At 18.5% G+C, this 26,777-nt stretch overlaps 7 protein-coding genes across 7 annotated transcripts; 3 read left to right on the top strand and 4 right to left on the bottom strand.

Annotated features, from left to right (window-relative positions):
• Window positions 1–1,584: 1,584 nt before the first annotated feature.
• IMC1a (inner membrane complex protein 1a, putative) lies at window positions 1,585–4,918 on the bottom strand (the record flags this gene model as incomplete). Its single annotated transcript, XM_028676399.1, has 5 exons — window positions 1,585–2,501; window positions 2,735–3,615; window positions 4,074–4,288; window positions 4,449–4,598; window positions 4,727–4,918. 5 exons carry the CDS (start codon window positions 4,916–4,918, stop codon window positions 1,585–1,587), a joined length of 2,355 nt encoding a protein of 784 aa, XP_028532892.1.
• A 3,758-nt stretch (window positions 4,919–8,676) lies between these two features.
• Window positions 8,677–10,125, top strand: IMC1e (inner membrane complex protein 1e, putative; the record flags this gene model as incomplete). The annotated part of the gene is made up of 1 exon (XM_028676398.1): window positions 8,677–10,125. One exon carries the CDS (start codon window positions 8,677–8,679, stop codon window positions 10,123–10,125), a length of 1,449 nt encoding a protein of 482 aa, XP_028532891.1.
• Window positions 10,126–12,684: 2,559 nt separating this feature from the next.
• Window positions 12,685–14,262, bottom strand: PAST1 (EH (Eps15 homology) protein, putative; the record flags this gene model as incomplete). Its single annotated transcript, XM_028676397.1, has 1 exon — window positions 12,685–14,262. The coding sequence occupies one exon, from the start codon at window positions 14,260–14,262 to the stop codon at window positions 12,685–12,687; it is 1,578 nt and encodes a 525-aa protein (XP_028532890.1).
• Window positions 14,263–16,728: 2,466 nt separating this feature from the next.
• Window positions 16,729–20,250, top strand: PRELSG_0831400 (conserved Plasmodium protein, unknown function; the record flags this gene model as incomplete). The annotated part of the gene is made up of 1 exon (XM_028676396.1): window positions 16,729–20,250. The coding sequence occupies one exon, from the start codon at window positions 16,729–16,731 to the stop codon at window positions 20,248–20,250; it is 3,522 nt and encodes a 1,173-aa protein (XP_028532889.1).
• Window positions 20,251–21,070: 820 nt separating this feature from the next.
• Window positions 21,071–21,603, top strand: RPL44 (60S ribosomal protein L44, putative; the record flags this gene model as incomplete). Its single annotated transcript, XM_028676395.1, has 2 exons — window positions 21,071–21,283; window positions 21,505–21,603. 2 exons carry the CDS (start codon window positions 21,071–21,073, stop codon window positions 21,601–21,603), a joined length of 312 nt encoding a protein of 103 aa, XP_028532888.1.
• Window positions 21,604–21,961: 358 nt separating this feature from the next.
• On the bottom strand, window positions 21,962–22,685 carry GLP1 (1-cys-glutaredoxin-like protein-1, putative; the record flags this gene model as incomplete). The annotated part of the gene is made up of 3 exons (XM_028676394.1): window positions 21,962–22,165; window positions 22,262–22,360; window positions 22,482–22,685. 3 exons carry the CDS (start codon window positions 22,683–22,685, stop codon window positions 21,962–21,964), a joined length of 507 nt encoding a protein of 168 aa, XP_028532887.1.
• Window positions 22,686–23,762: 1,077 nt separating this feature from the next.
• On the bottom strand, window positions 23,763–24,539 carry CSP (circumsporozoite (CS) protein, putative; the record flags this gene model as incomplete). The annotated part of the gene is made up of 1 exon (XM_028676393.1): window positions 23,763–24,539. The coding sequence occupies one exon, from the start codon at window positions 24,537–24,539 to the stop codon at window positions 23,763–23,765; it is 777 nt and encodes a 258-aa protein (XP_028532886.1).
• Between the last annotated feature and the right edge of the window lie 2,238 nt (window positions 24,540–26,777).

Here is a 26,777-nt window from a genome sequence, read left to right as displayed (position 1 = left end):
AAAAAAAAAAAAAAATTGTTATATTTTAATAAGCATATCTTTAATTTTTTTTATCTTTTTTCATAATTGGAACTTTATATATATGTTTATTTTATTTCTTGATATAATTCTACTCTTAATATTAAAAAAAATTATTTGATAAATTAATTTGAAATTTTTTTCATTTTTTAACATATGTATGTACATTAATATAAATATATGAAAAGAAAAACATTTATCGAAAAATCTCAAACTAAAGACATTTATTATTTTCTCTTTTGTATATATACAATAAAGAGATAATAATATTTTATTATAATAATAATAATAATTTTTAGGTCAACTCAAATTTTTTAAAATGAAAAAATGACTTAATCTTTTTTTTTTTATTTTCATAATATAGATTACATCAACTTTGCACGATTAATTAAACAAAAGTTAAAGAGTTTAAAATGATAAAAAAAAAAAAAGAGTTATTTATTTTCTTTTAATAAATTATACAATAATTAGTAACTTTCATTTTAGAATTATTCTATATTTACTCTTGTATTTCGTGATAATTGTAAAATAATGTTATTAAATAATCATTATAGTAAAAATAAAATAAGTAAAATAATAATAATAAATTTACTAAAAACAAGTTTTATTCATTATTTAAAAAAACATCAATTTTATATACATGAATTAAAAAAAAAAAAAAAAGAAAAATTAATAAAGATAAAAATAGGCAAATCATTGCAATACAGTAAATAGAACAAAAATATAAGCTAAATAAAAAATTTTAATTTTTTTATATATATATTTTATAAATATCAATTAATTTTTTTAACCTTAAAAAGTATGATAAAAGCAGAGATTATATAAAATACAAAATAAATAATAACAACTTTTTTTATAGAAAAAATAATGAAGAGATTTTGTAAAAAAAAAAATAAATAATTATAATGAAATCATTAATAATTCTATTCATAGCACACTACAAAAAAAAAAAAAAATAATAAATAAAAGTTAGTAAAATTTTTTTTTTAAAGAAAATAAATAAGCAAAATGGTTTTTATATTATTTGTATTATTAATTCTATTATTATAAAATAAAAATAATTTAATATTTATATTTTGTTAACTAAGGTATAATCCTAAATAGTATTTATGTTGATAAGAGGTTTTATATATTAATTTAAACGAAATAAATAAAAATAAATAAATAAATAAATATATATATATATATATATATAATAAAATAAATTTAGAAAATCAAAAACATTTTTTAATTTTATCCAGACATTATCATATAACCAATAGTTCTATATAATCTTTAATAAAATATATAAATATAAAAATTTTAAAGGTAGCTTATATAATATGAATTATTTAAAATAATAATGTTATTTTTAATTTACAAGATGTATTATTTCTTGTAATAAATACTTTTATAATCATAGTTCATAAATTTATTTATAAACTCATTATTATTAATAATATATTATTATTATTTTTTTTAATTCATTTTTCTTGTATATATATACATATATATATTAGCTCTATTACTGGTAATTATTATATTTATGATTTTTACAATAATTTAAGTATATACTTTTAAGTTATCTCACTTTTTACAAAAATAATTACAGCATTTATTATTTGTCGAATCATTGTCTTCTTTTTTAACATCTTTGATATTCTGATATAGTTTTATTTCTCTAATTTCATTTTTGTCTTCCTTTTCATTAAAATTATAACTTTTATATTTGCTCGCTTCTTCATTTATATTTCGAGAAATGGTATTATTATAATAATTTTCTAAATTTCTTATGTTATTTTGACTAAAAGAAGTCATAAGTGGATTAGCAGTTTTCAGAAATTCTTTATCATACATTAGAGGGGACATTTGAATGTTTCCATTTCTTAAATTAAAGTTAGCATTAATGTTCGCTTTTATAAAATCATTTGTGTAAAGCTCATGAGTTCTTAAAGTGTCAGTTTCAATCCATTTATTCTGTAAATAAGTCATAGCCAGAGGATGCGATGGATGTAAAGATGCAATCGATTGCTCTTCAAAATATTTCTTTTTCATTTTATCCATAAATGCTTCACTACTTTCAAAATTTTGTTGTTCTATATTGATTGGACTATTATTTTCATAATATTCATTTTTTATACACTCTCTATTAGTTATTTCATCTTTTTGTATATCTATATTTTCGTTACTTTTCTCTGATTTTTGAGAATTTTTTTCCTCATTTTCTTCTATTTCATTATTTTTTATATTTTCTTTGTTTTCATCTGTTTCTTCATTTTCTTCTTTTCCATCTTCTTTTTCTTCACTTTCTTTATTTCCATCTATTTCTCCCTCTTCTTTGTTTCCATCAAGTATTTTCTTTTCTTCGCTTTCTCTATTTTCTTTAATTATTGTGCCGTTTTCGTTACTTCCTTCTTTGAAATTTAACTCTTCCTTTTTAGAATATCCTTCTTCTCCATTTCTGTGATATTCCATTTTACTAAAAGTACCTATTTCATTTTCATCTTTAGATAAAGAAAAAAAAAAAAAAAATAAAAAATGGTTAAGTAAATAAATATATATTTCAATAAACTTGTCCATAAGGTGAACAAAATATATAAAAAAAAATAAAAAATAATATCCTCACTCAAGTTTTTAATACTTAAATTTTTTTTTATATAACATATAGTCATGTGCATATTCATTATCTGAAAGTTTTATATATATATATATATATATATTCATTTTTTTTTTTTACTTCTATAATATGGATATAGATTTCCATATTCTTTTTTTTTTTTCTCAGCTAGATGAGCATTAACTCTCATCCACATTGCATGAACGTCATCTTGTGGTAACTCATTTGGATTAATTGCGCATGCTTTTTCCATAAATTCTCTATACTTTATATCTACGCCACAAGGAATTGGCTTAATAACATCTTGAATTTTCAGATACGGTTTTTCTTTTATGCATTCAACTTGGTAAACATCTGATATCCACTTTATTTTCGGAATAATTTTTCTCCTTACAGGGATAGGTACGAATGTATCCCTAAATTTTAAAACAGGAACTTCAACATTAACAACTACGGGTTTTGGAACCATATAAGGAACTGGCACATCAACAGAAATTGGAACATGCTTTTGAACTTCTATATTTTTAACAATTTTAGGTTTAAAAACTTGTTCAATTCTCGGTGCAGATAATATAGAACTATTTTTTTTTAGTTGAATCATTGATAACTCATTCTGTAAACCAAAAGAAGGAAATGCACTAGATGGTTTTTGCCTATCATCTTGCATAGATTTAGTAAGCATGTAGGAATGCATCTCTGGGGTGCTAGTAGATGCAATATATTTGTTATATATCGTATTTGCTTGTAGATATTCTCCTTGATTCATATCTATAGGAGCACTTTTAATTAATCTTGCTCCATCAATACTATCTGCTAGTGCATATGAACCACTATTTACTATATTTTGTGTAGATTCATCTTTATATTTTTCTTTTGTTTCATTCTCATTATTTACTATATCATGAGATTCTTCATGTGATCCATTTTCACTTGTAATTTTTGATTGTTTCTTATCTTCATTTTCGTTTTCTCCATATTCACTTTTATTTTTCGGAATATATCTAAACAATTATCAAAATAAAAAAAGAATAAAGATACATAAATTAAAAAAAAATACTATATATATAAATATAAATTTATATGAATAAAATATTATTTTCTATAAATATATAAAAATACAATAGTAATTTATTTTAGATAAAAAAAAAAAAATGTTTCTATTTTTAAAAATAATCATCAATTTATATATCATAATTCAAAATATTAAATATATATATATACATATGGATAAAAATTTTTTTAAGTTATTTAATATATTAAATTGATAGATATAAAGGATAAAATGATAAACAAATAATTGATTCCACAATTTTTATTTTAGAATTATATAGTACATAAAAGAATAAAATAAGGAAATTTAATATATTATAATTTATAAAATTTTAAAAATATAAAACGTAAATGTATGTAATAAAAAATTTTTTTGAAAAAATAAATGCATATATAAACAAACTATTACTTTACAACATATTCCACAGTTTCTACTTCTTGATATCTTTGCACCTCTTTTATTTTAGGAACTTCTACTATTTTTTCTACAATTTTTTTTTCATAAACTGGTTTTTTAATAATATTCTCTTTGACTTCAACTTTTGGAATATATTTGAAATAGTACTGAACATGTGGTACATCAACTATTTTGTCAACGTATTTTATTTCTGGTACTTCAATGACCTAAAAGAAGAAAAAAATAAGCATAAAATAATAAATTAATGAAACAAATATATAAAAAATTAGTAAAAATAATAAAAATATAAGTTAAATATACTAAAATATATTAAAATATAAAATAAATTAAAAAATATAAATTATCAAAAATAAAAAAATATTTCACCTTTTCTACAATTTTAGAATAATATTTTGGAACTTCCTTAATTTTGTTTTCATATGTTATTTTAGGAATAGCGGTTTCTATTGTTCTAACGAAAGGTACTTCTACAGTTCTAGTTACAACATCAACTGGTTGGTAAGCGGTTATAGCCACCTTTAAAAAAAAAGGAAGGGAAAAAAAGAAATAATGAAAGTTTTTATAAAATTACTTTTACATAATGGTAAATTATTTTACATATATATACATATATATATAAAGAGAAAAAAATAATTATATATTACATATTCTCTCTCAGTGCGTTGACTTATTTCAACAGCTTTTGAATGATCCGGTTCTCCTATAGTTTCTGTTAACTCCTCATTTTCTTTTTTCTTATTTTCCTCATATATATTTTCATTTTTTTCATTTATACTCGTTCTCCTTGCATTACAATCTTCTCGACAACTACTCTTTACTTGACATTTATTAAACATTTTTCTTCTTCAAAATAATAAAAATGTAGACATCAATTATAGTAAATTATATTTTGAAATCTTTAAATTTTATTTTTTTTTTTTAAATTAAAAAATAAGAAAAAAAAATTTTTTTTTAATTTAATATTTAGAATAGTTCAAGAATTAAAATCATAAAAAAATACAATGTTGAAAAAAGGTCTATGTAAGATGCTCTTATTACTAAAATTTTTCAAAATATTAATAAAACTAATATATGTATATATACATTTATTTATATTTATATTTACATTTAATTTTTTTTTTTCTTCTTATTTCTTTTTTTATCTATAATTATATTATTTTTTTATTTATGGAAGAGACAAAAATTTTAATAGGTAAAATCTTATAATGACTAGTTTTTTTTTATGAAGATATTTATGCTTTCTATATTATTACAATTTTTAAAATAATTATTGTTAGTTACAATACACACATGCAATAATTATTTACAACAACACTAATAAATAGTTTTTTCTTTGTTCTTTTTTTTTTTTTAAATTTATATCTTAGACTATCTTAAAGTGTGCAAGCAATTTATATATCTTTTTAATAAAAAAAAATATAATAGGCCTTTTATTAGCCTTTTGTAATATTCCTTGTCACTGAAAAAAAAGTGTTTATATTTTAGATTAATTCTATTAATGAAAGCAAATAAAATATATAAAATTATTTAAGAAAAAAAATTTTCTCATAGATATTTTAAAAGTTATTTTTATATTTTTAATTAAAAAAATATTGTATACAATTTCAGAAAATATTTCTATATGTTTCTATTAAATTATAAAAAAATATAATTTGGGATTCTTTAAAAAATAAAATATTGTGTATTGTATAGAATTACTTAACTAATTAATTCAAATTCCATAATCTTAAAAAAAAATTATATTCATGCATATATATATATATATATTTTCTTCTATATTTTGATACTTTAATGTACGTGTACTATTAGGTATAGAACCATTTTTAGGTGAATGCAATTATGTGCATATTTTAAATGGCTTCCGTTTAATTTATATATGAAATTATTTATAAATATGTAATTTTATATATATATATATGTGAATATGCTTATTTTAATAATTAATATTGTAAGCTTAATTCATTTGATGCATCACTTTTGGATAGAAATAAATGTTCTTTCTATTTTCACATAAAAATTTTAAATTTCTACTTTTTCAAAATTTTATCTTATCAAACGATATCTTCTTAAAAACAGGAAAATTTTCAAAATATAGATTATTAAAAAAAAGTGTTCATTTATATCTATATTCATAAGCTAGAAAACTAGTAAATTTTTTTTTTAGTTTCTTAAATAAAAATAGAATAATAAAAAAGAAAAAGGGAAAAGTACAAGTAACTTTTTCTTGAAATTAAGGTATATTCTTTATTTTATATAGAAGAAATACAAAATTATATGTGATTATAAAAATGAGAAATTTAATTTAAAATAGTTCCATTAATTTATTCTTAATAGAAAATTTCAATTTCAATTTAATGTATTATTTTTAGTAAGTACATCCTTTATATAATGTATGCATATATTTTTCACTGGATAATGCTCTTTATATGTTTTTTTTTTTTTTTTAATCATAATAAAATAAATTATATTTTCTAAGATGATTCAAAGAATATTCTTTTTGAATATAAATTATTCCACGATCACTAAAAAAAGTGCACTTTAAAAAATAACTTTTAATAAAAATATAAATTTTTTTAAAATTTAAGTTTGTCTATCAATTTTTTTTTTAATCTTAATCTGGTTTCAAGATAAAACAAAATATTATAGGTAATATACGTTTAAAAAAAAAAAAAATGCAATTAGCATATACATACAAATTTATATAACATATCATTTGCGATTCTTATACATAATATATTTTTATTTTGATTAATAATTTTTTAAGTTTTAGATAAAGATATTTTTGCTTTATTATCTTCCTTTATTGACTTTGATACATTATATATGTATCTATAAAAAAAAATATAGATAACTGAGATTTAAATTATAATAAGCCAGAATCAACACAATTTCTTTTTTTTTGTTTTAAATGGAAAATTGTAATTACATTTTAAGTATTACTATTTCTATATTTTCATTGCTTTGAAAGTGAAAAATTCTTATTTTAAAGCAATCAAAAATTATAATTTTTTCTTTTTATATATATTGAATGTTGTTAAGAAAATTATTGTAATATTGTATATATATATATAAAATCATTGAGAATTCATTTAATAAATATACAAGTTATATTTATTTAAAATAAATTTCCCCATTATTTTCTCTTACATTTTTAAAATATACTTTTCCATTTTTTAAAAAAAAGTATTATTTTTCTATTCATTTAACACAATATAAGTAAAATATATATTTTTTTAATTATATGATTATCAGTTTTATATCTTATGTATCCTAATATTTGTGTCTTTGTTTTTCCAAAATAGCTTTATAACAATTATAAGAACGACAAAAAAAAAAAATATATATATATTTATGCTTTTATTGCACTATAATGCATGTTATATAAATAATAAATAAAGAAAAAAACAGGATAAATAAACAAGTGGGATCAGTAAATAAATTATTAAATATATAAATATAAATGAATATAAGTATATGAATATTAGTTATTACATAAAAGTATATTTTCTCAAAATTTTTTTTTTCAGTTTTATCTTATAAAAATAAAAATTATACATTCTTTAATAAATTATGATCAAAAATAAAAAAAAATTTTAAGTCATAAATAGGAAACTAAAAGGAAATAACGTTTTTTGTAAAAAAATAAAATACTCATACTGTGTTTATACTATAATATATTTAGTAGAAACTTAAATGTGCAACATCATATAATAATTATTCTTTCCAAAATAATATAAGGTATACAGACAATTTTTACACACATGTTTTTCTTATCAAAAAAAAATTTCCAATTTACTTTTTACTCTTAAATTAAATTTAATTGTCTAATTAAAAAATACTGATATATGTATATAACAATTTTCATTTTAATTCTTAAAAAAATAAAAGAAGAGAAGCGAAAAAATTATATCTAATATCTATTAAAACTTTTATAAATCTTTTCGCACACGCGATTTATGTGCATGAATCTACAATTTTCCTAATTATTTTTTCGTTTTGGATGAATTTTTTTTTTTCTTTTTTTTTTTTTCCCAAATATAAAAGCAACGTTATATTTTTTTACACATATACATATAATATGTATATTTTTTTTTATAAATATATATAAATTAAAAATTAAAAAAAAAAAAATACACTATTGTAAAGAATTATAATTAATTAATATAAATAATATTGTGTTTAATTAAAATTAAATAATGTTTAAATTAGTTTAAACATTAATTCCGACACATTTCTGTAATTATTTACCTATTTGTTCATTTATTTTTATGTATTTTTACTTTTTTTTTTTTTTTGTTTTTTTGTCTGTTTTTTTTAATAGATTTTAAGAATTCGTTACATATTATGAGTTTTAAATTCCTATGGGATATTCTAAAATAGTTTTCAATTTTATAAACTATTATATTTTGCTCATATAACAAAATAAAACTGGCAATTTTATTCTCAATTTGTATTCATAATTTTTGCTTATAATTTTGTTCTTCAACATTTATAATATTTACCCTTAATGGTCATTTATAATTTTTACCATTTTTATATTTAATATTTTTATTACCTTTTTTTTTTTTTTTGTTCACTAGAAAAATATTTAATAATGTTTAATAAATGCTATCAACCATCTAAATGCAAAAGTTATGGTTATTGTTGTTGCGAACAAAGAAATGAAAACACAATAAGAAATGAAATGAATGAAAATTTTTATTCAATGGAAGAAAAAACATTTTCTCATGATATTGGACAGGAAAATGTGGAAAAATTTTTGGAGAATCCACCAAAAAATGCGAGAATTTTGAAACCACTAATCCAAGAAAAAATTGTAGAAATATTGAAACCAGAAATTGAAGAAAAAATTATAGAAGTTCCTCAAGTACAGTATATAGAAAAAATAGTAGAAGTACCTCATGTTATTTTACAAGAAAAACTTATACACGTACCAAAGCCTGTAATTCATGAAAGAATAAAAAAATGCCCTAAAACAATTTTTCAAGAAAAAATTGTTGAGGTTCCTCAAATTAAAGTTGTTGACAAAATTGTAGAAGTACCTCAATATGTATATCAAGAAAAAATTATAGAAGTACCAAAAGTAATGGTTCAAGAAAGAATTATACCTGTACCTAAAAAGGTTATCAAAGAAAAAATTGTTGAAATACCTCAAATTGAATTGAAAAATATAAACATTGAAAAAATTCAAGAAGTACCTGAATATATTCCTGAAGTAGTAAAAAAAGATATTCCTTATACGCAAGTTGTTGATAGACCATTTCATGTTGAGAAAGTTGTTGAAGTACCACATGTTCAACATATTTATAGAAATATTGTATCTCCTCAATATCGCCATATACCGAAGCCTGTGGAAGTTCCTATGGCTCATTACAGAACTTTCCCTGTTGAAAAATTAGTTGATAGAAACGTTCCTGTACCTGTAGAGTTGCAAATTGTTCAAGAATTTTTATGCCCTAAAATTGAGGCAAGGTATAAAGAAATTCCTGTACCTGTGCATGTACAACGCATTATTGAACATCCTATACCTAAGGATGCTATGAATAACCCACATTTGTTACCTTTATATTATCAAGAAGATAATATAGATATACCAAGAAATAGATCAAACCAAAATAATTGTTTTATGATTAATTGTAATAAAAGTAATACAAGAACATCAAAGATGAACCCTTCCGTAGAATTATTGTTACACAACGATAAGAATCCTGATCAATTTCATTCTCAAAATCCAAATATGAAAGGTAATTTTTCTTCTAATAATATATTTATGAATCAAAATTTTAATGATACCAATAGATATACATACAACAATGGCAATAAGTCAATACCCCCTAATATAAACTTAAATTATCCTAATAACAACCAAAATTTACAAAATATGAACTACTGTACTTCTAGTATGAGCAATAATCCATATGATAGTAATAATATTTTTAAAAATAATAATTCTATAAATTACAATAACAATAATAATGGCCCTAATCATATCTATAATACTATGTCAGCTACTATTCCTCCAATTCATAATGAACAAACTTAATATTTGAAATATATTTGATTAATGTAAAATATATATATATATATATAAAATAAATACTGAAATAATGAAATTAATTTAAATAAATAAAATAATATAAAATATTATGTAAAGTAATATAGGATAATAAGGTTTAAAACTACATAATGAAAAATAATTTAAAACATTATAAAATAATATAGTATAAAAAAACATAAAAAAGCACAATAAAGAGCCTGTAACTATTGTAATAGTATGAAATAAATATATGTATTTTTATTAGACAAAAAGAATAAATTTCTCAATTACTCTAAAATTATTTATTAAATTTCCTTTTATCACTTTTTCCTATTACAAATGATAATTTCTTTTTTTTCAGTTTTTATAGTTTTGCTTTATAAAATGCAATGTGTATAATTATTTTTTTATTAATTGTAAAAATATATGCTTTTGATATTTATGCATATATATATAGTCCATTTTTTTTTTTTTTTTATTAATATTTTAATTATTTTATGTTGTTCTTTCTTTGTCTTATAAAAGTTATTTTATTCTTTTTTTTTTTTTTTAATAAAACTGACTTAAAAAAAAAAAAAAAGAAATCTAATAAAGTAACACATAATTATTTTTATGAAAACAATTTATATAGAAATTATTTCTTATAATATTATTACTATTATTTTTTTTTCTTAAAACATTCTTAATAATTAAATTTTTTTTTGCATTGATATATTAAATTTGTTTATATAATGTATATAAGTATTCTAAATAAAAAACCTCTTGGTCTATGCAAATGCGTCTGTTTAACATTTTTTTTTTTTGTTAAATGTACTCTAATGAATTATAGAAAAAAAAAATTTCTTTACATTATTCTATCATTTTATTTCTGGAAATAGCTTAACTAAATGTGCAGCTTCAAAAAAAAAAAAAAAAAAAAAATATAGCCACATGTCTATATTTTTTCATTTTCTTTTTATATATTTCATTTCGAAAAATTCTGAATCCAATACTAATGTTACACATGTATGCATATGCATATATATATATAACATTATTTAATACATCAATCTTTTTTGTTTTTATATATTTTTTTCTTGAGAAAAAAGTATAATATGTTTTAAATAGTATTAGGATTCTAATATTAGACATGCATATATTGATCTTTTATTAAAATTTTAATCTTGAAGATATTAAAATTTCAAGTTTTTTTGCATATTACTAAAAATCATTTTTTTACTTTTTAAAAAATTTGATACATAAGGTATTAAAAAAATTAATATTTATGCTTATCAAACTTTTAGAATTTTGTGGAAAGAAAAATATTTATGTCATATTAGATACTACGTGATAAAAACAAAAATTTAAGCTATTTTGTTAAGTTTTTAATAGAATTTGCTAAAATATGAAACTTTTTTCGGAATTTTTTTTTTTAATTATTCATAATTATTTTTTATATTTTTTTGAATATATATATATAACAGATTAAATGAATAACAGTAAATAATCATTCTTTTCTATTATTAGATTCATATACTTTTATTTATAATAAAAGAATAAGAAAAAAATTGAAAAAATTAAAAAAAATATAGTTGTATAAGAATACTAAAAGCATAATATCATTATATTCGTTCCAATCAAATTATTAATATTTCATTTTTTTTTTTTAATGCATTTAGAATAAAAAAGACAAAACAATGTCAATATTTCAATTTTTTTTAATTGAATATTTTTTTTTTATAGGAATTATTTTTAATATTTGTAAAAAAAATAATTTATTATTACTTTTGTTTAATAAAATAGAAAAACCATAAAAAAGCAAAGCTTTTAATAAATATAATAACAAAGTTACCAAAATAAAAATATAGTGAAATAAATCAATAAAATAAAAAAAAGAATAAATTAAATAAAATAATAAATTTAATTCATAAATAAAATAAAGTGTCACATTCATTAAAAGTTAAATTATTAAACATTATCAATACTGTATTTGTTTTTTTTATTTTGATATATATATATATATATGAAAAACTAAGGTTTTTACCTAATAAATTAAAAATAAAAATAAAGAACATTTAAAATATATATTCTATTTTTATATAAAGATTTTTTTATGCATAAAAACAAATTTTTATATTTTATACAAAAACTTATTTATTATAAAAAAATATAAGTGTATATATATGTATATGATATAATAAAAAAAAATACTTTTATTTCGCATTTTGGAAATAAAAAAAAATAAAAAATAAGGAATAATATAAAAATAAATATTGTTGTTATATCAAAAAAATATTAAAATTTTTATACAAATATGTAATATATATTTTACTCAACTTTAAAAAAAACAAAAAATACAAAACAAATGATTTTACATAAATACTTAATATTTTATATTATTTTTTAATAAAAAAAAAAAAATTTATAACAAATTATGACAATTTTTAATAGTATAATAAGATTATCTTAAATAAAATAATTAATTTTAATGCCTTTTTTTTTTTTTTTACATGTTAATGTATGTGTATTTGATATTTTTGAGGATATTATACAACTTCTAATAATCATCTAAAATTATTATATAAATTATTGTATAATCTCTTTAGGTACCTTTGTGGGCAGATCAACACCATCATTTTTCATTTCTATGAAATGCCTTGCTAAAGAATATTCAAAAAGATCAAGATACCCATCTTTTGTTAAATCAGATAAGTTCCATATCTTATGCAAAATTGAACTTGGTAGTTTACTTTTAATTAGATCTTGCTTGACTTTTTCACCTGATAATTTCCCAAAGTCATCTGGACCCAACTTATAAAAATCCTCTGAATATTTTGATGTATCTATAGGATTAGATAGATATTTCTGCTTAACCCATAATGGAATTTCTCCTGAAGTCATTTCTAAAAATGGAGTTAATTTATTTTCTACTATTGTACCTTCTTGATTTTCATTTCTCGATTTATCTATTTCCATATTTTCTTTTGGTATCATTTCTAATAATTGTGGTATATGAATGTTTAATACTTTATTTATTCTTTCTATTTTTTTAATGTTTAATTTAGGTATTTTTGCCCAATCTATCTCGTAAAGCTTTTCTTTCATAAATTGCACCGGAGGGAAATCACCAATCGGCAAATTAAAATCTTTTGAAACATTTTGATAAACTGTCTCTAAATCATTTATCAAGTTTTTTTTTTTTCCATCTTTACGAAAAAATGGTAATTTTTTTCTTAAGTATGATAAAAGATAAATATGTACTTTTAATGTTCTACATCTTTTGACAAAATCATTTAGTCTTATCATAGTAGAATTTCTAGGGATCTTTGAGATATCTTTATATAAATCAGAAGCTTCTTCCTCAAAAATATTTCTATTTTCATCATGCAATAATTGTTTATCCCAAAATGAACCAATATAAACTCTGTTTACTTCTGGTGTATTTATTACAATACCTAATGACCACATTAAAGATCCATATACTCTCATTAATTGTTGCGTATTTATACTATCAGCTTTATTTAAAATTATTCGAATTTTTGAATCCTGGCCTTTAATAGCTTGTATGCATCTTCTGAATTCATCTGATATGTCTAATTTGTGTGCATCAAAAATTAATAAAATTAAATCAACCCTTTGAGCAAACCAGTATATAACTTTTTCAAAATCATATCCCCTGCTTATTTGCTTTATGCCACTTAAAACACCGGGGGTATCAATTATCGTTATTGATTTTAATACCTCACTAGCTGTATTAGAACATTCTAACTTAGATAAAAAACTATTACCAAAACTTTCTAATTGAGAAAAAGGTTTTGTTATATCACTAACTAAAGCATTTCCTGGAATTAGTTGTTCTTTTTCATTATACATAACTGCTACAAATTTATCAGTCGTTGGTTCAGGACCTATTCTCATTCCACAGTATTCTTTTTCAATTAAATGTTTTATAAAAGTTGTTTTTCCAGTAGAATATTGACCTAGTAGCAATATCATTGGTTTAGATAAAAAGTCTCCACTTGTTAATAATGGCTTATAAAAATGATAATACATATATTCCTTTTCCAATTCTAGTATATAACTTTTATATAAATTATATAATCCATCCAGCACATTGTCATAAACTACATTTTCCTCTTTTGATTTATGAAAAAACTTCCTCATTTTTAAAATGTAGCCATATATATATTTTTTTATTAGGAAATATTTCAATATATTTGCAATTTTTTTTGTAATAATTCAATGTGTATAAGTATAAAAAAAGAATAAATATATTTAAATAATATTAAAGTAAATTAATAATACTAGAAATCATAATCAAAAAAAAAAAAAAAAAAAATAAACAAATAAAATAAAATAAATGAACAAAATAAAGAAATCTGCTTAAACATAGACAATCAAAATTACATAAAAATAAAAAATTACACAATTTTAAATATAAAAAGAAAAAAATTTATGCATTTAAAAGTATTTTAATTTCTTATATTAAAATTTTAAGTGTTATAGTATTTTTATGTTTAATTTTTAAAAGGTAAATTCTTCATTTTACTAAATATGAAAGTAAATTTAAAAAAAAAAGTAAATAATAAATTAAAAAAATAATATTATCATATTAAAAAGCTTATTGTAAAACTTTAAGAGTATTTTTAAAAAAAGTAATATAATGTATTATTATAGTTCTTATTACTATGTTAAAAAATTAAATTTTTTTGCCTTTGCATTTATATTTTTTAATCTATTTTATTTTAGATAATTGTATAAAAGCAAATATTCATATTTAAGAGAAAATTTTAAAATAATTCTAATTTTTTTTAATTTTTTTTTTTTTTAAACATATTTAAAAAAATATTAAAGAGTTGATTCATTGAAAATTTAATAATTTTTCATTTTGTATAATTTATCTCCATGCAATTTTTTTTTATTATATATTTTTAAAATAGTTTTTTTATTTAATTTTAAAATTCTTTTATTTTTAAATATATATAATGCATTTATATTGTAAATTGGCAAGAAAATTAATTTGTTAATAATTAAATTTAACAAAAGGCATATATACGTATATTTTTATATATATATTTTTTTTTTAATTTAAACTAGTAATATATTTACAAATAATTATTTTAATATATAAATGAAATAAAATAAAAAATCTTCAATAATATTGATAAAATTTAATTGAAAATTATCAAAATAATATATATAGAGTCTGTTTAAATCTATAAAGCTCCTTAGATGCTATATATATTAAAAGAAAAAATTAAACCAAATAAAAATAAAGGTAAGAAAAGAAAAAAAATACTTTATATGTATTAAAAGAAAATGTAAAAATTTACATAATTTTAAGATGAAAAAAGTTTAAGGTATTTTAACAAGTACATAAAAATTATATTTTCTCTTTATTCCCTAGTATTATTTTTTTTTTATTATTAAATACATTATTATTCATTATATTTTTCAAGAAAAAAAAAAAAGCAGAAAATTAAATAATTTATTATTTATAAAATTTTTAATTTTTAATAAATTAATTTTATTATTATGTTTCAATGAAACATACATTCTTCAAATGGAAAGAAAACTTTTTAAGTAAAAAAATGAAAAAGACTTAAAATATCAATTTACATTAAATTCCCATATATACATTCATGTGTATGGGAACTAAGAACTATGTAGAGATATGCAATAAATATTGGATTAACAACTCATATACATGATAAATAAATGCATTTTAAAATTAACTTTTTTTTTTCTATTTTTAAAAGAATTTTATTTTTTTATAAAAAAATATAGACTAGGTTAATTTGTTTTTTAAAAAATTGAATTGAAACAAAATTTCCTCTATCATAAACTTAAATACATGAAAAAAAAAGATTTTTAAGTATAAAGTTTCTATACTTTTAATACTATTCTTTAATAGTATATATATAATTTTAATTTTTTTAATTAATGTTATTTTATATTAGCAATAAAAATAAAGGAATATTTCATAAATATTTCATAATAATAACAATAAATAAACCTTTTAATATTTTAAAACAAAAATTAACAAATATTTAAAAGGAAAGAAGATAAAACAAAAAAATAATAGAGAACTTATTTATTTAAAAAATTCCTAACTTCATAATAATGAGAAAAAAAATTTGAAAAAATGATATAAAATGCATCATTTTAAATTTATAATTTTAAAAAATAAATATTTATGTCATATATAAAAATTGATTTTAATCTCTTGAATTTGTTTTTGTAATACGTTTAAAAAGAAAAGAAAAATAAATTTAAAAAGAAAAATGTGTTAAATTAAATATAGTAATTAAATAAGAAATGTTAGAAAAAATTTCAGCATATTAAATGATTATAAATTTTTCATTTTTTATGGAAAAAAAAAAAAAAAATATTAAATTTTAAAGATTTACAACAATTGACTAGTTTTATAAAAATATTTTTTTCTTATTAATCTTTGTTTGAAAAATATTTTTCTGAAATAATATTTAATAAACAATGATTTTAAGTAATTTATAAAATTTTAAAATTATAATAAAATAGGTAAAAATATGAAAAAATATAAATATATACGCGATATAACATAGAGAAAATTGTTAAAAAATAAAAAATTTTAAATAAAATGAAAAAAATATGCTAAAATTTTCAAAATATGCTTGTCAAAAAATTATTTGTAGTGAAAATTATATCACTAATAGAATAATCAACATTTCAAACAACAGTCTATTATATTTAAGAACAAGCAATAGATATCCAAAATATAAGTTTTGCTTTAGAGATTACAAAAATTTCAATGTACTTAAGGATTATATTTTTGAAAACAGAAGTGATAGTGAAAATATAAAAATAGAAATAAGTGAATTTTTTAATAAAAATCAAATTTATTATTGCAAAAAAAACAATATAGACAGTTTATTAATTAATGAAAATTTATATACACATTTAAAAAATATATTTGTTTTAATTGATAGAATAAATCATTACTTAGTTAAACAGAACTCTTTTAAATATAGAAATATTTATCCACATGGTATAATTGAAAATAATGTTTATATAAATAGAAAGTTATATTTATTTTATCTTGAAACACCTAGTGAATACAAAAGTAAAATTTCATTTGATATAGAAAAAATTCTTCATGATAGAGATTTTCTAGATTTGTGCAAGGAAATTCAAAATCTAGACTTTTATTCATTAACTTCATTTCTCTTTATATACAAAAAATTAATAGAACACAAATGTGACAATTGTAAAACAATTTTTTTTTTCTATGAAATAGATAAGTTTATTTTACAAAATTTATGCATATTAATAAATAATATTAGATCAAATTATTTTAATAAAAAAAATAGAAATTATGAAAAAAATATAAGAGGCAATAAATTACATTTTTATCAAGAATATATAGAAATATTAAATATATTAAATGTTTTAAAGAATAATAAAAAAAAATATATAAACTTTATTAATTTTATATTATATTGTCAATACAAAAATATATATAAACATTATCATCATTATAATTATTCTTACTCTATTAGCATACTTCATTTAATAAATGAGGTAATTTTTTTTCAGTTAAATTCTTCTTATATAAATTATAACAAAGAAAAAAAAAAATCTGACAATTTTTACTTAGTATTAAATAATAATTATTTTTATATACAAAAAGACAAATTTACATGGAATTATATTGAAAAATATTATGAAGACATAGAACCTTACAATAATAATAATAATAATATCAATAAAAATTTACAAAGTTTTTTTTTTTATGATAATAAGGACTTAAATAATGATTTATATGTTTTAAAACAGTATGATATAACAAATTTGAAACATAATAAAAAATCTACTCCTTTCAAAAAACCCTTAATTTATGAGGAATACAGTAATGTAGATGATCAAAAGTATGATTGTAATGATGCATGTGATATTATTAAAGAAGTTAATAATGAATTTAAATTTATTTCAAAAGATATAGATTGTTCGTATTTATTAAAATATTATATTATATTGCTAACCATAATTGTTAAAAAAATCAAATATGTAGAAAATAGAAATGTTCTAAATGATATAGAATGTGTATTAGAAAGCGTTAATATATTGATGTATATAAATAGCAAATGTGTTGATCTAAATAAAATAATAAGTGAAAAGGATACATTTTTAAGGAATATCAGTTCATTTAAACATAATGAAAGCTTATACTTTTTATTATTTTTAAATTTTGTTTTTAATATTTTAAAAAATTTAAGGTATTCTAATAATTATTTAAAAATATCGAAAAAGTATGATAAAAATGAAAATTTTTTTAAAATTCTTTCTTTAATATCCAACATTCGATATTTATTAATTATTAATAAAAAAGATTCGGTAAATCGGAACTTCAATGAACCTCAAATAGAATGTGAAAATAAATTTTTAATAGAGTTGGAAAATATTAGAAGAAATTTAATTAAAAAAGTAAATAAAAATTTATGTTTACTAACCAATGAAATAACTTTGATGTATTCAAATTACATAAAATTAATTCATGATAATAATATTAATTATAAATATAATTTATTGAATTATATATCATATGTATTTAATGATTTGTATCTACAGAATAATTATCAAATGAAAAAAAATATTCTTTTATATTTTTTAAAACATTATAAAAATTTCAATTCTGTATTAGTATTAAATAAAGATGAAATATATTTACAGTATATTACGATATATAATTTTTTGAAACTATTCAAAAATGAAATTAATGAATCAACAGGAGAGTATGAGAACGTTTTAAAGATGTTCATGGAATGTTTTGATAACAGTATTTATTATAAACTAAGTGAAGACAAGTTAATGAATAATTGTCATGAAAAATATAAAATAAAATATTATTTACACTTTTTAAATAAATTATGTTATTTTTTTTTTTTGTCAAAGAAATATATTACGAACTGTGAATTTCTTAACCAGATTAATTATCATTTCTATTTAACTTTTTACATGATTAATCAATATATTGAAAAAAATATGAACTATTCAGAATTATTTACTTACTTTGTTAATAAATGTATGAATAAAATAATAGTTTTATTAGTTATTCATAAATACTTCAATATATTGGGAGAAGATCTAATTAAATGCTTGGTAAAATTTATGCATTTTACACACAATATTGTTAGCAATGAAAAAAAAAGAAAAATACTTATATACATTTTTCCTTATATAAAAGAAGAAAAACATATTTTGAATAATTTAAGGTATCTTTTAATTAATAAAGAAACAGCATTACATAATACAGTAAAAAAATCTACAGATAGTCCTATGGGGGAAAGCAGTATTAATAAAAATGAAAAAAAAGAAAGTAATGGTCTATATACAAGAGTAAAAAATAATCTTTGTGAAGATAAGGAAAATGATTTATACAATGAAACTTTTAGTTATTTTAAAGGAAAAAAAAGAAAAGATATAAATGAATTAAGTGGGGATATGAAAATGAATACTACAGAAATTACTAAAATTCTTGAAAAAAATAAAGATACTAAATTAAATAATAATGAATTATATATATTACTGGATCTACATATGAAAGAAAATTGCTTAATAAAAAAAGAGAATGTATTATTAAAAAACAAATTAAATTATATTCTTCTTAATTTTGAGAATTTTATATCATCTTATATCAATGTTTTGATATCACAAAATCCCATTTGCCTGTACGAAAAAGGACTCCTAAAAGTGAAAAACAAGAACGACTGCGTTTTAACAAAAAAAAAAATTGAAATAAATCATGATTGCATTAATGAACTAAATAAAAAAAAAAATATTGCTAGTTTAAATATAAAATTTGATTATCAACAAATTGATGTTAAAAATGAGTATTTCTACAAATTAAAAAAATACGAAAATAAAAATTATATAAAAATTAACAACATCCTCATAAACATGTATATGTATAATCCTTATATATGTGTTAAAAATAAAAGTATTTTTCTAAAAAAAGACAAGAAACATAAAAAAATAATAATTCTACCATATGATACATATAAAAATATTCAAAAGTTGGTTAACTATGAAGTAAATGAAGAGCTAAATTTATTTAAGAGACTGCAAAGTTCAATTTGCTTGTTTTTCTATAAACTAAAAATTTTTTTTAAATAAAATATAGGATAAAAAAAAATTGTTAAAAATAAATGTTAAATTTTTTATTTAACAATTATAAATATATTGCTATTTATTCAATATTTTAAAAGGTTTTTAGGGATCAATTTTTTATTTTTCTTATTTATACATATATATATATTATTCATTCATTTAAAAATACCTCTTAATATGTTCGCACATTATATATAAAAAATTTGTGATTTTCTAATATATTACTATTTTTCGTGATATTTTTTCTTTTTTTTTTTTTTTTTTTCCCTTTTTTTTAAATAAAGAACAAAAATTATTCGGCTTATAATTAAATTCTACATATATATAATTATTTATAAAAAAAAAAAATATAATTCATAAATATAAGAAATAACTTAAAATAAAACAAAAAGTATATATATAAGATTTTTTTATTTTCTAAAAAATATTTTGAAACTTTTTTATTCAAGTTTTATAATACAATGTTGTGAAAATAGAAAAAAATATTTCTTTTATCTTTATGAAATAAATAAATTTTTCATTGAAGAAAAAATGCCCCACTTTGATCTCTGAAAAAAAAAAAAATAAAAACAAATAAATTCATATTATATAAAAGAAAAATTTATATAATTATTTTTTTCATACTAAAAAAAAAAATATATATATATATAATTAATGTGAAATACTTATGTAATTTTCATTCATATAAAATAAAAAATTAAAACAATTTTTTTAGCTACTTAATTAAATGTAAAATATTATTATTAAATGATCGTATATATTTTAAAAAAAAAAAAAATTTTTTCAATATAAAAATATTTATTTTTTACATATAAAATTTAAAAAGATGGTAAATGTTCCTAAAACAAGAAAAACTTATTGCAGTAATAAATGTAAAAAGCATACAATGCATAAAGTGAGTCAATATAAAAAAGGAAAAGAAAGAGCATCAGCTTTAGGAAGAAGAAGATACGATATGAAACAGAAAGGTTTTGGAGGTCAAACAAAACCAGTTTTTAAAAAGAAAGCAAAAACAACTAAAAAAATTGTTCTTAAATTGGTAAAAAAATGAAAATTTATAATTTACAGAGTTTTTAATATGTTTTTTTAAAATATTATATGCAAAATGAATTTATCATGTGTATATGAATAAATTTTAAAATTTCTACAGTGTTTATTACTAAAATTCTATGTAAATTCATAAGTAGTTTAATTTTAGTCTTAAATTTTTTATATTTATTATATTTTAACTTTTTTTTTTTTTCATTTTTTTGTGTACAGGAATGTACTAAATGCAAAAAGAAAAGATTTCTAACTATGAAAAGATGTAAAACATTTGAAATGGGAGCAGATAAAAAAAAGAAAGGAGCAGTATATTAAAATAAGACCTTCACACTTTTATTTTTCTAATAATTTTCATTTATTATTTGATATATTTTATAATTTTATGAAAATAGAATTTATGATATATCATAAAAAATAAATAATTTTTTAAAAATATTCAAATAAATTTAAAGAAACTCCTGTTAGTTTTGTTTATCAATTAGATGGTAGAATAAACAGTTAAATTATATACGTAAAAAAACTGTTTTATTTTTTAAAAAAATATTAATGTATATATATGTAACGTATTTATTTTAAATTCTTAAAAGCCATTTAAAAATATATTACCTACATTAGCTTCTTTTTTTTTTTTTAAATTTAAAAATAAATGTTTATAAAGAAAAAAAAAAAATTATTATTTTAGTATATTTTCTAATTCCCCTTTATTGTATAATTCTGAAATTATATCATATCCTCCAATGAAATTATTTTTTACGTATAAATGGGGAATATAAGGCCAATTGCTATAAATCTTTATTGCTTCACGCAGGTTTTGGTTCTTCATTACATCGATATATACGTAATCTTTTACATTCATATGGTTTAATATATAAACAACCTATATAAAATATTTTTAACGATTCAAAAAGACATTAATATGTATTTAACATAATTATAGGAAAAAAAAAAAAAGTAAAATAATAAAAAAAATTACATTTGCACTAAATCCGCATAAAGGTTTTTCTGGTGTCCCTTTCATAAATAAAACTATTTTTTCTTTCTCAAGAACTTCTTTAATTTTTGTTCTTAAAGTCTAAGTAAAAATACATCATTAAAGAGCAAATTATAAAAATAAGTAAATAAAACTATTATTATTATGTACAAATGTTTATTTCAAATTTTTTTTTTTGATGCTTATATATTATTTTATTAACCAGGTATACATCTGATTTTTCAAACATCTTATATTCTTCTTTGTTATGGGAAATTTTGTTTTCAAATGTTCCATTATTTTTATTTGAGAATGAATTGAATAGGTTAATTTTTGACACTTTAATTAAAGAACAGAATTTTACATTTTTATTCATTACAATTTTGTTTAAGAAAAATAAAAATCTCAAATTCTTTTTTATAATCATTGTATATATTTATATATATGTAAGGTTTTTTTTGAAACACAATGTAAAACAGCTAATTATTTTATACATAAAAAAAAGGTATATCATATATAGCATATTTAAAATGAATTTTTATTTAATTTTAATATAGCACCAGAAAAATTTATAATAATTATGACGTAATCAAAAATGTATTAAATTTTGTTTGTATATAAATTTTCTTTATTTAATATGATGAAATATTTGCAAATTTAAGGAAAGCAATTAACTAATGAGATTATTATAAAATATGATTTTGTGTATATAAATTATTATAATGTTTTAAATAAAAGTTTAAAAAAAAAATTTTCTCATTATAATTATTTCTTTTTAACTAGTGCTATTGTTTCTATAAATTTCTATGGAATATCTATACATTTTTAAGCTTATTTAATTAAAAAATTTAAAACAAAATAAAATTATAAATTCTTTAATTTTATTTCATAGACATACTGCTTATAAGAGAGAAAATTTACATCTTTTGTTAATATTTACAATAAATAGTTGAAGTAATGACACAATGTATATGTTTTACGAATAAATTCTTGTGATTTATTATTAAATGTTTCGTAATTAAAGATTAAATTCTTAATACTATTGTATTTTAATTCTACTAGTTTTAAAATTAATATACCTAGAGTTAATGAAAAGTAACAATATTAATATATAAATATGTTCAAATGTATTTGCATAAAAAATCATTCAATTTATCTTTTTTTTTAAATCCACTGTTCATTAAACATGTTAAAAAGAACCTGAATCATATATACTAATTAAATAAGTTAAAGAAATGAATGAAAACGTTACAGTATTTAAATTATTAATAAATATATTCTCAAATTTTAAGGTTATATTTGCTTTAAACATCATGAAAACGAAAAAAAAAAATAGTAAAATGAATTTATAATCATTTTTGTCTCATTATTTATAATATTTAAAAAATACTCATTTTTCTGAGATTAACATATTTAAAAAAAATAAAATAGATAAGTGCAAAAAACAGTACACATTCCAAAAAAAAAAAAAAAGAAATTAAGTTCAAAGATTTTATCTATTTATTTAATAAAAAAATAAAAAGACTAAAAATATTGCTAAACCTAATGAATTGCTTATAGCATTAAATATACTGGAAGAACATCTTTTTAGTTCACAAATTTTTGCTTCAACATCATTTATGGTAAGTTTATCACCTTTATTTTTATTAGAATCAGGTCTTATTCTAACTTGCACACCTTTTCCACATTTTACGTTGCATTTAGACCATTCAGATGTAACACTATCAAGTACACTATTTATATATTTCTGAATTTCTTCTTTGGTTGGATCTGGTATTGGTTTCTCTTCTTTTTTACCATCACCAGCTCCAGCACCATTACCAGCACCAGCACCATTTCCAGCACCAGCACCATTACCAGCACCAGCACCATTACCAGCACCAGCACCATTTCCAGCACCAGCACCATTACCAGCACCAGCACCATTACCAGCACCAGCACCATTGCCAGCTCCCTCAGCTAGTTGACGTAGATTTAACCTTCTATTCTTTATTCCATTATTATTTCTCCCATTATTAATTGGTATAACTTCATTTACTCTATTACCATTCTCTCCAAGTAATCTATGTGTTTTTTTTGTGTTATAGAAATATGTTTGACTCTCGTAACTTCCCTTTTCCAATTCGTTATATAGTTGAATGTTTGTATTATTATAACACACCTCATTTAAAATTCTGGATTTATTGTAGTTTGCATCGTGCTGATATTCTTGAAGTAGAAAGTCAGCAAATAAAAACGATGCTGTTGATAATATGGCCAATTTCTTCATTTTGAAATACATCTATATTCTCTTTAACTCTAAGCTTCTATATTATATGCATTAAATTTTTTGCTAAAATTAAAACAAAAGATTATGTTTCAATCAAAAAATATTATATAGTAAACTTTTTTGTTGTTTAATGTTAAATACGTTAAAAATATTTAAAAAAAAAAAGATGCTTCACATGAATCTAAACATAAAAATTTTTAAATATAAAAATATAAAAAACAATTTTAAAACAAAATATATAAATATTTATAATTATTATGTGAATATTTGAACAGTTTTGAAATATTTTGGTAAAAGCACCCATAAAAAGTAATAGTGCTAACAGTACATATTAGAGCTGAATTGTCTTAATATTTTTTTTTATAAAAAACAAGAAAAAAGTTTAAAAAAGATAATTTGCATGTGTGTAATATAAGACTTGTGATGATCTACTGTTTCTTTTATCTTTGCATGTAATATAAATTAAATAAGAATGATCCTATTAATTTCATTAGATATATTTTTTACTTTTACTTTTACAACTTAACATATATATGCATGTGAAATTAAAAGAGATCCTTTTTTCATAGTGATGCAAGGAGAGAGCATCTTAAGCATATATCAATACATGCATGCTAAGAATTAAATATATATCTAAAAATGATAAGATTTCTAAAGTTGTAAGCAATAGATTTATATAAAATAAAATATTAATTTCTCACATTATATATTTTATTTCATGCATAACCTTTTTTTTTTTTTTGATAAATCTTTATTATTTTATGAAGATTTGTTTAGAAAATAAAAAATTTTAAATAGAAATCAAATTACTAAAAAAATGTTCTAATTTACTCTTTTTCATCATTTTTTTAGAATTTTAATGTTAATTAAATTCTTTAAATATTACACATTTGGAAAGTTTATTATGACTTAGTGGAATTATAGGAAATTAAAATTTTTTTTCTTTTGATAAAGTAAAACCATGAAAAGCTGTAACACTATAATAATTATTTATTTATAAGTATATTTATTTAATAAAACTATGAAAGAAGTTATACATTATCTAATTAAAGCTAACTTATTTTATCTGATTAATTTGTATCTTTATTACTATAATTATAACTATTCCTTTTTTATCATATATTAGGAAAACTACATATTATTATTAGAAAAATTAAGATCTTTTGAAAAAAATAAAAAAAAAAGACTACTTTTTTAATAGTCTTAATGATGAAAAAATTCTTTTTTTTTTAATTTTATTATAATGTTTAAAGTTTCACATATATTAATGTAATTGTGTGCATATTTAATATACATTGTAAAAAAAAAAAAAATTCTATGAAAATTAAGGCTTATTCATCGTAAAATAAAGAATTGTAATTATAATTAATATATTAATAATACTAAATTTATGAACTATCCAGGCTTGGTTAGTACTACTATCTACCTATTTCAGATGATATTAAAGAATAAACACCACATAAATTAATATTTATTTGTGTATCTATTGTATTATAAAAGAGTTAATACATTGAAATACATGCAATAAAGTGCTTAATTTTGATTAAAACGTTCATTGAAAAAAATATGTAATATTTTTTTTTTGGGTCAAAAAGTAACTTTTTTTCATATGAAGTGTTGTTCATAAATAGTTATATAGCAAATAATAATAAAAATGAATATGTATTTGAATAATGTTATTTAATTTTTAGTTTTTTAGTTTAATTTCTTTTCCCTTTAAATATATTTTTTTTTTACTGATACTTTTTTATGTGTAATAAAGTATATATTATTGAGTTATAATAACTTCATACTGTGCCTTCAAACTTTTACAATGCATACACTTTAATAGTTAACATTTACTCTTAAATAGTTAATATTCAGTTATTGTAAGTGATACATAAAAAAACAAAACCAATAAAGTTTACTATACTTGTTCTTTATTAATTTGGCTATTCGAAATACTGTAAAAGTATTTCAACAGACAATAAATAAATCAGGACTTTAAGAAAATACTTTCTTTATTTTAAATTTTATTAGGATTATTCATTCATATAAATTTATAAAGCATTTTTTATGTATATGAAATAAATAGTTTAATAAAAAAAATTCAATCAAAATTATAATGATAATAGTTTTGCCACTTTCTTGTATTGCTTAACAACAAATTTCAAGGTACATATAATAGATATATTTTCTACTAAATAGATACAAAAATCTAATTAATTATAAAGTTTTCTGGATAAATATATACAAATAATTTATGTATAA

Source organism: Plasmodium relictum, assembly GCF_900005765.1.
Source record: "Plasmodium relictum strain SGS1 genome assembly, chromosome: 8".
Lineage (NCBI taxonomy): Eukaryota > Apicomplexa > Aconoidasida > Haemosporida > Plasmodiidae > Plasmodium > Plasmodium relictum.
The sequence above is the reverse complement of the archived record's forward strand: the minus strand, read 5'-3'. Positions and strand labels throughout refer to the sequence as shown.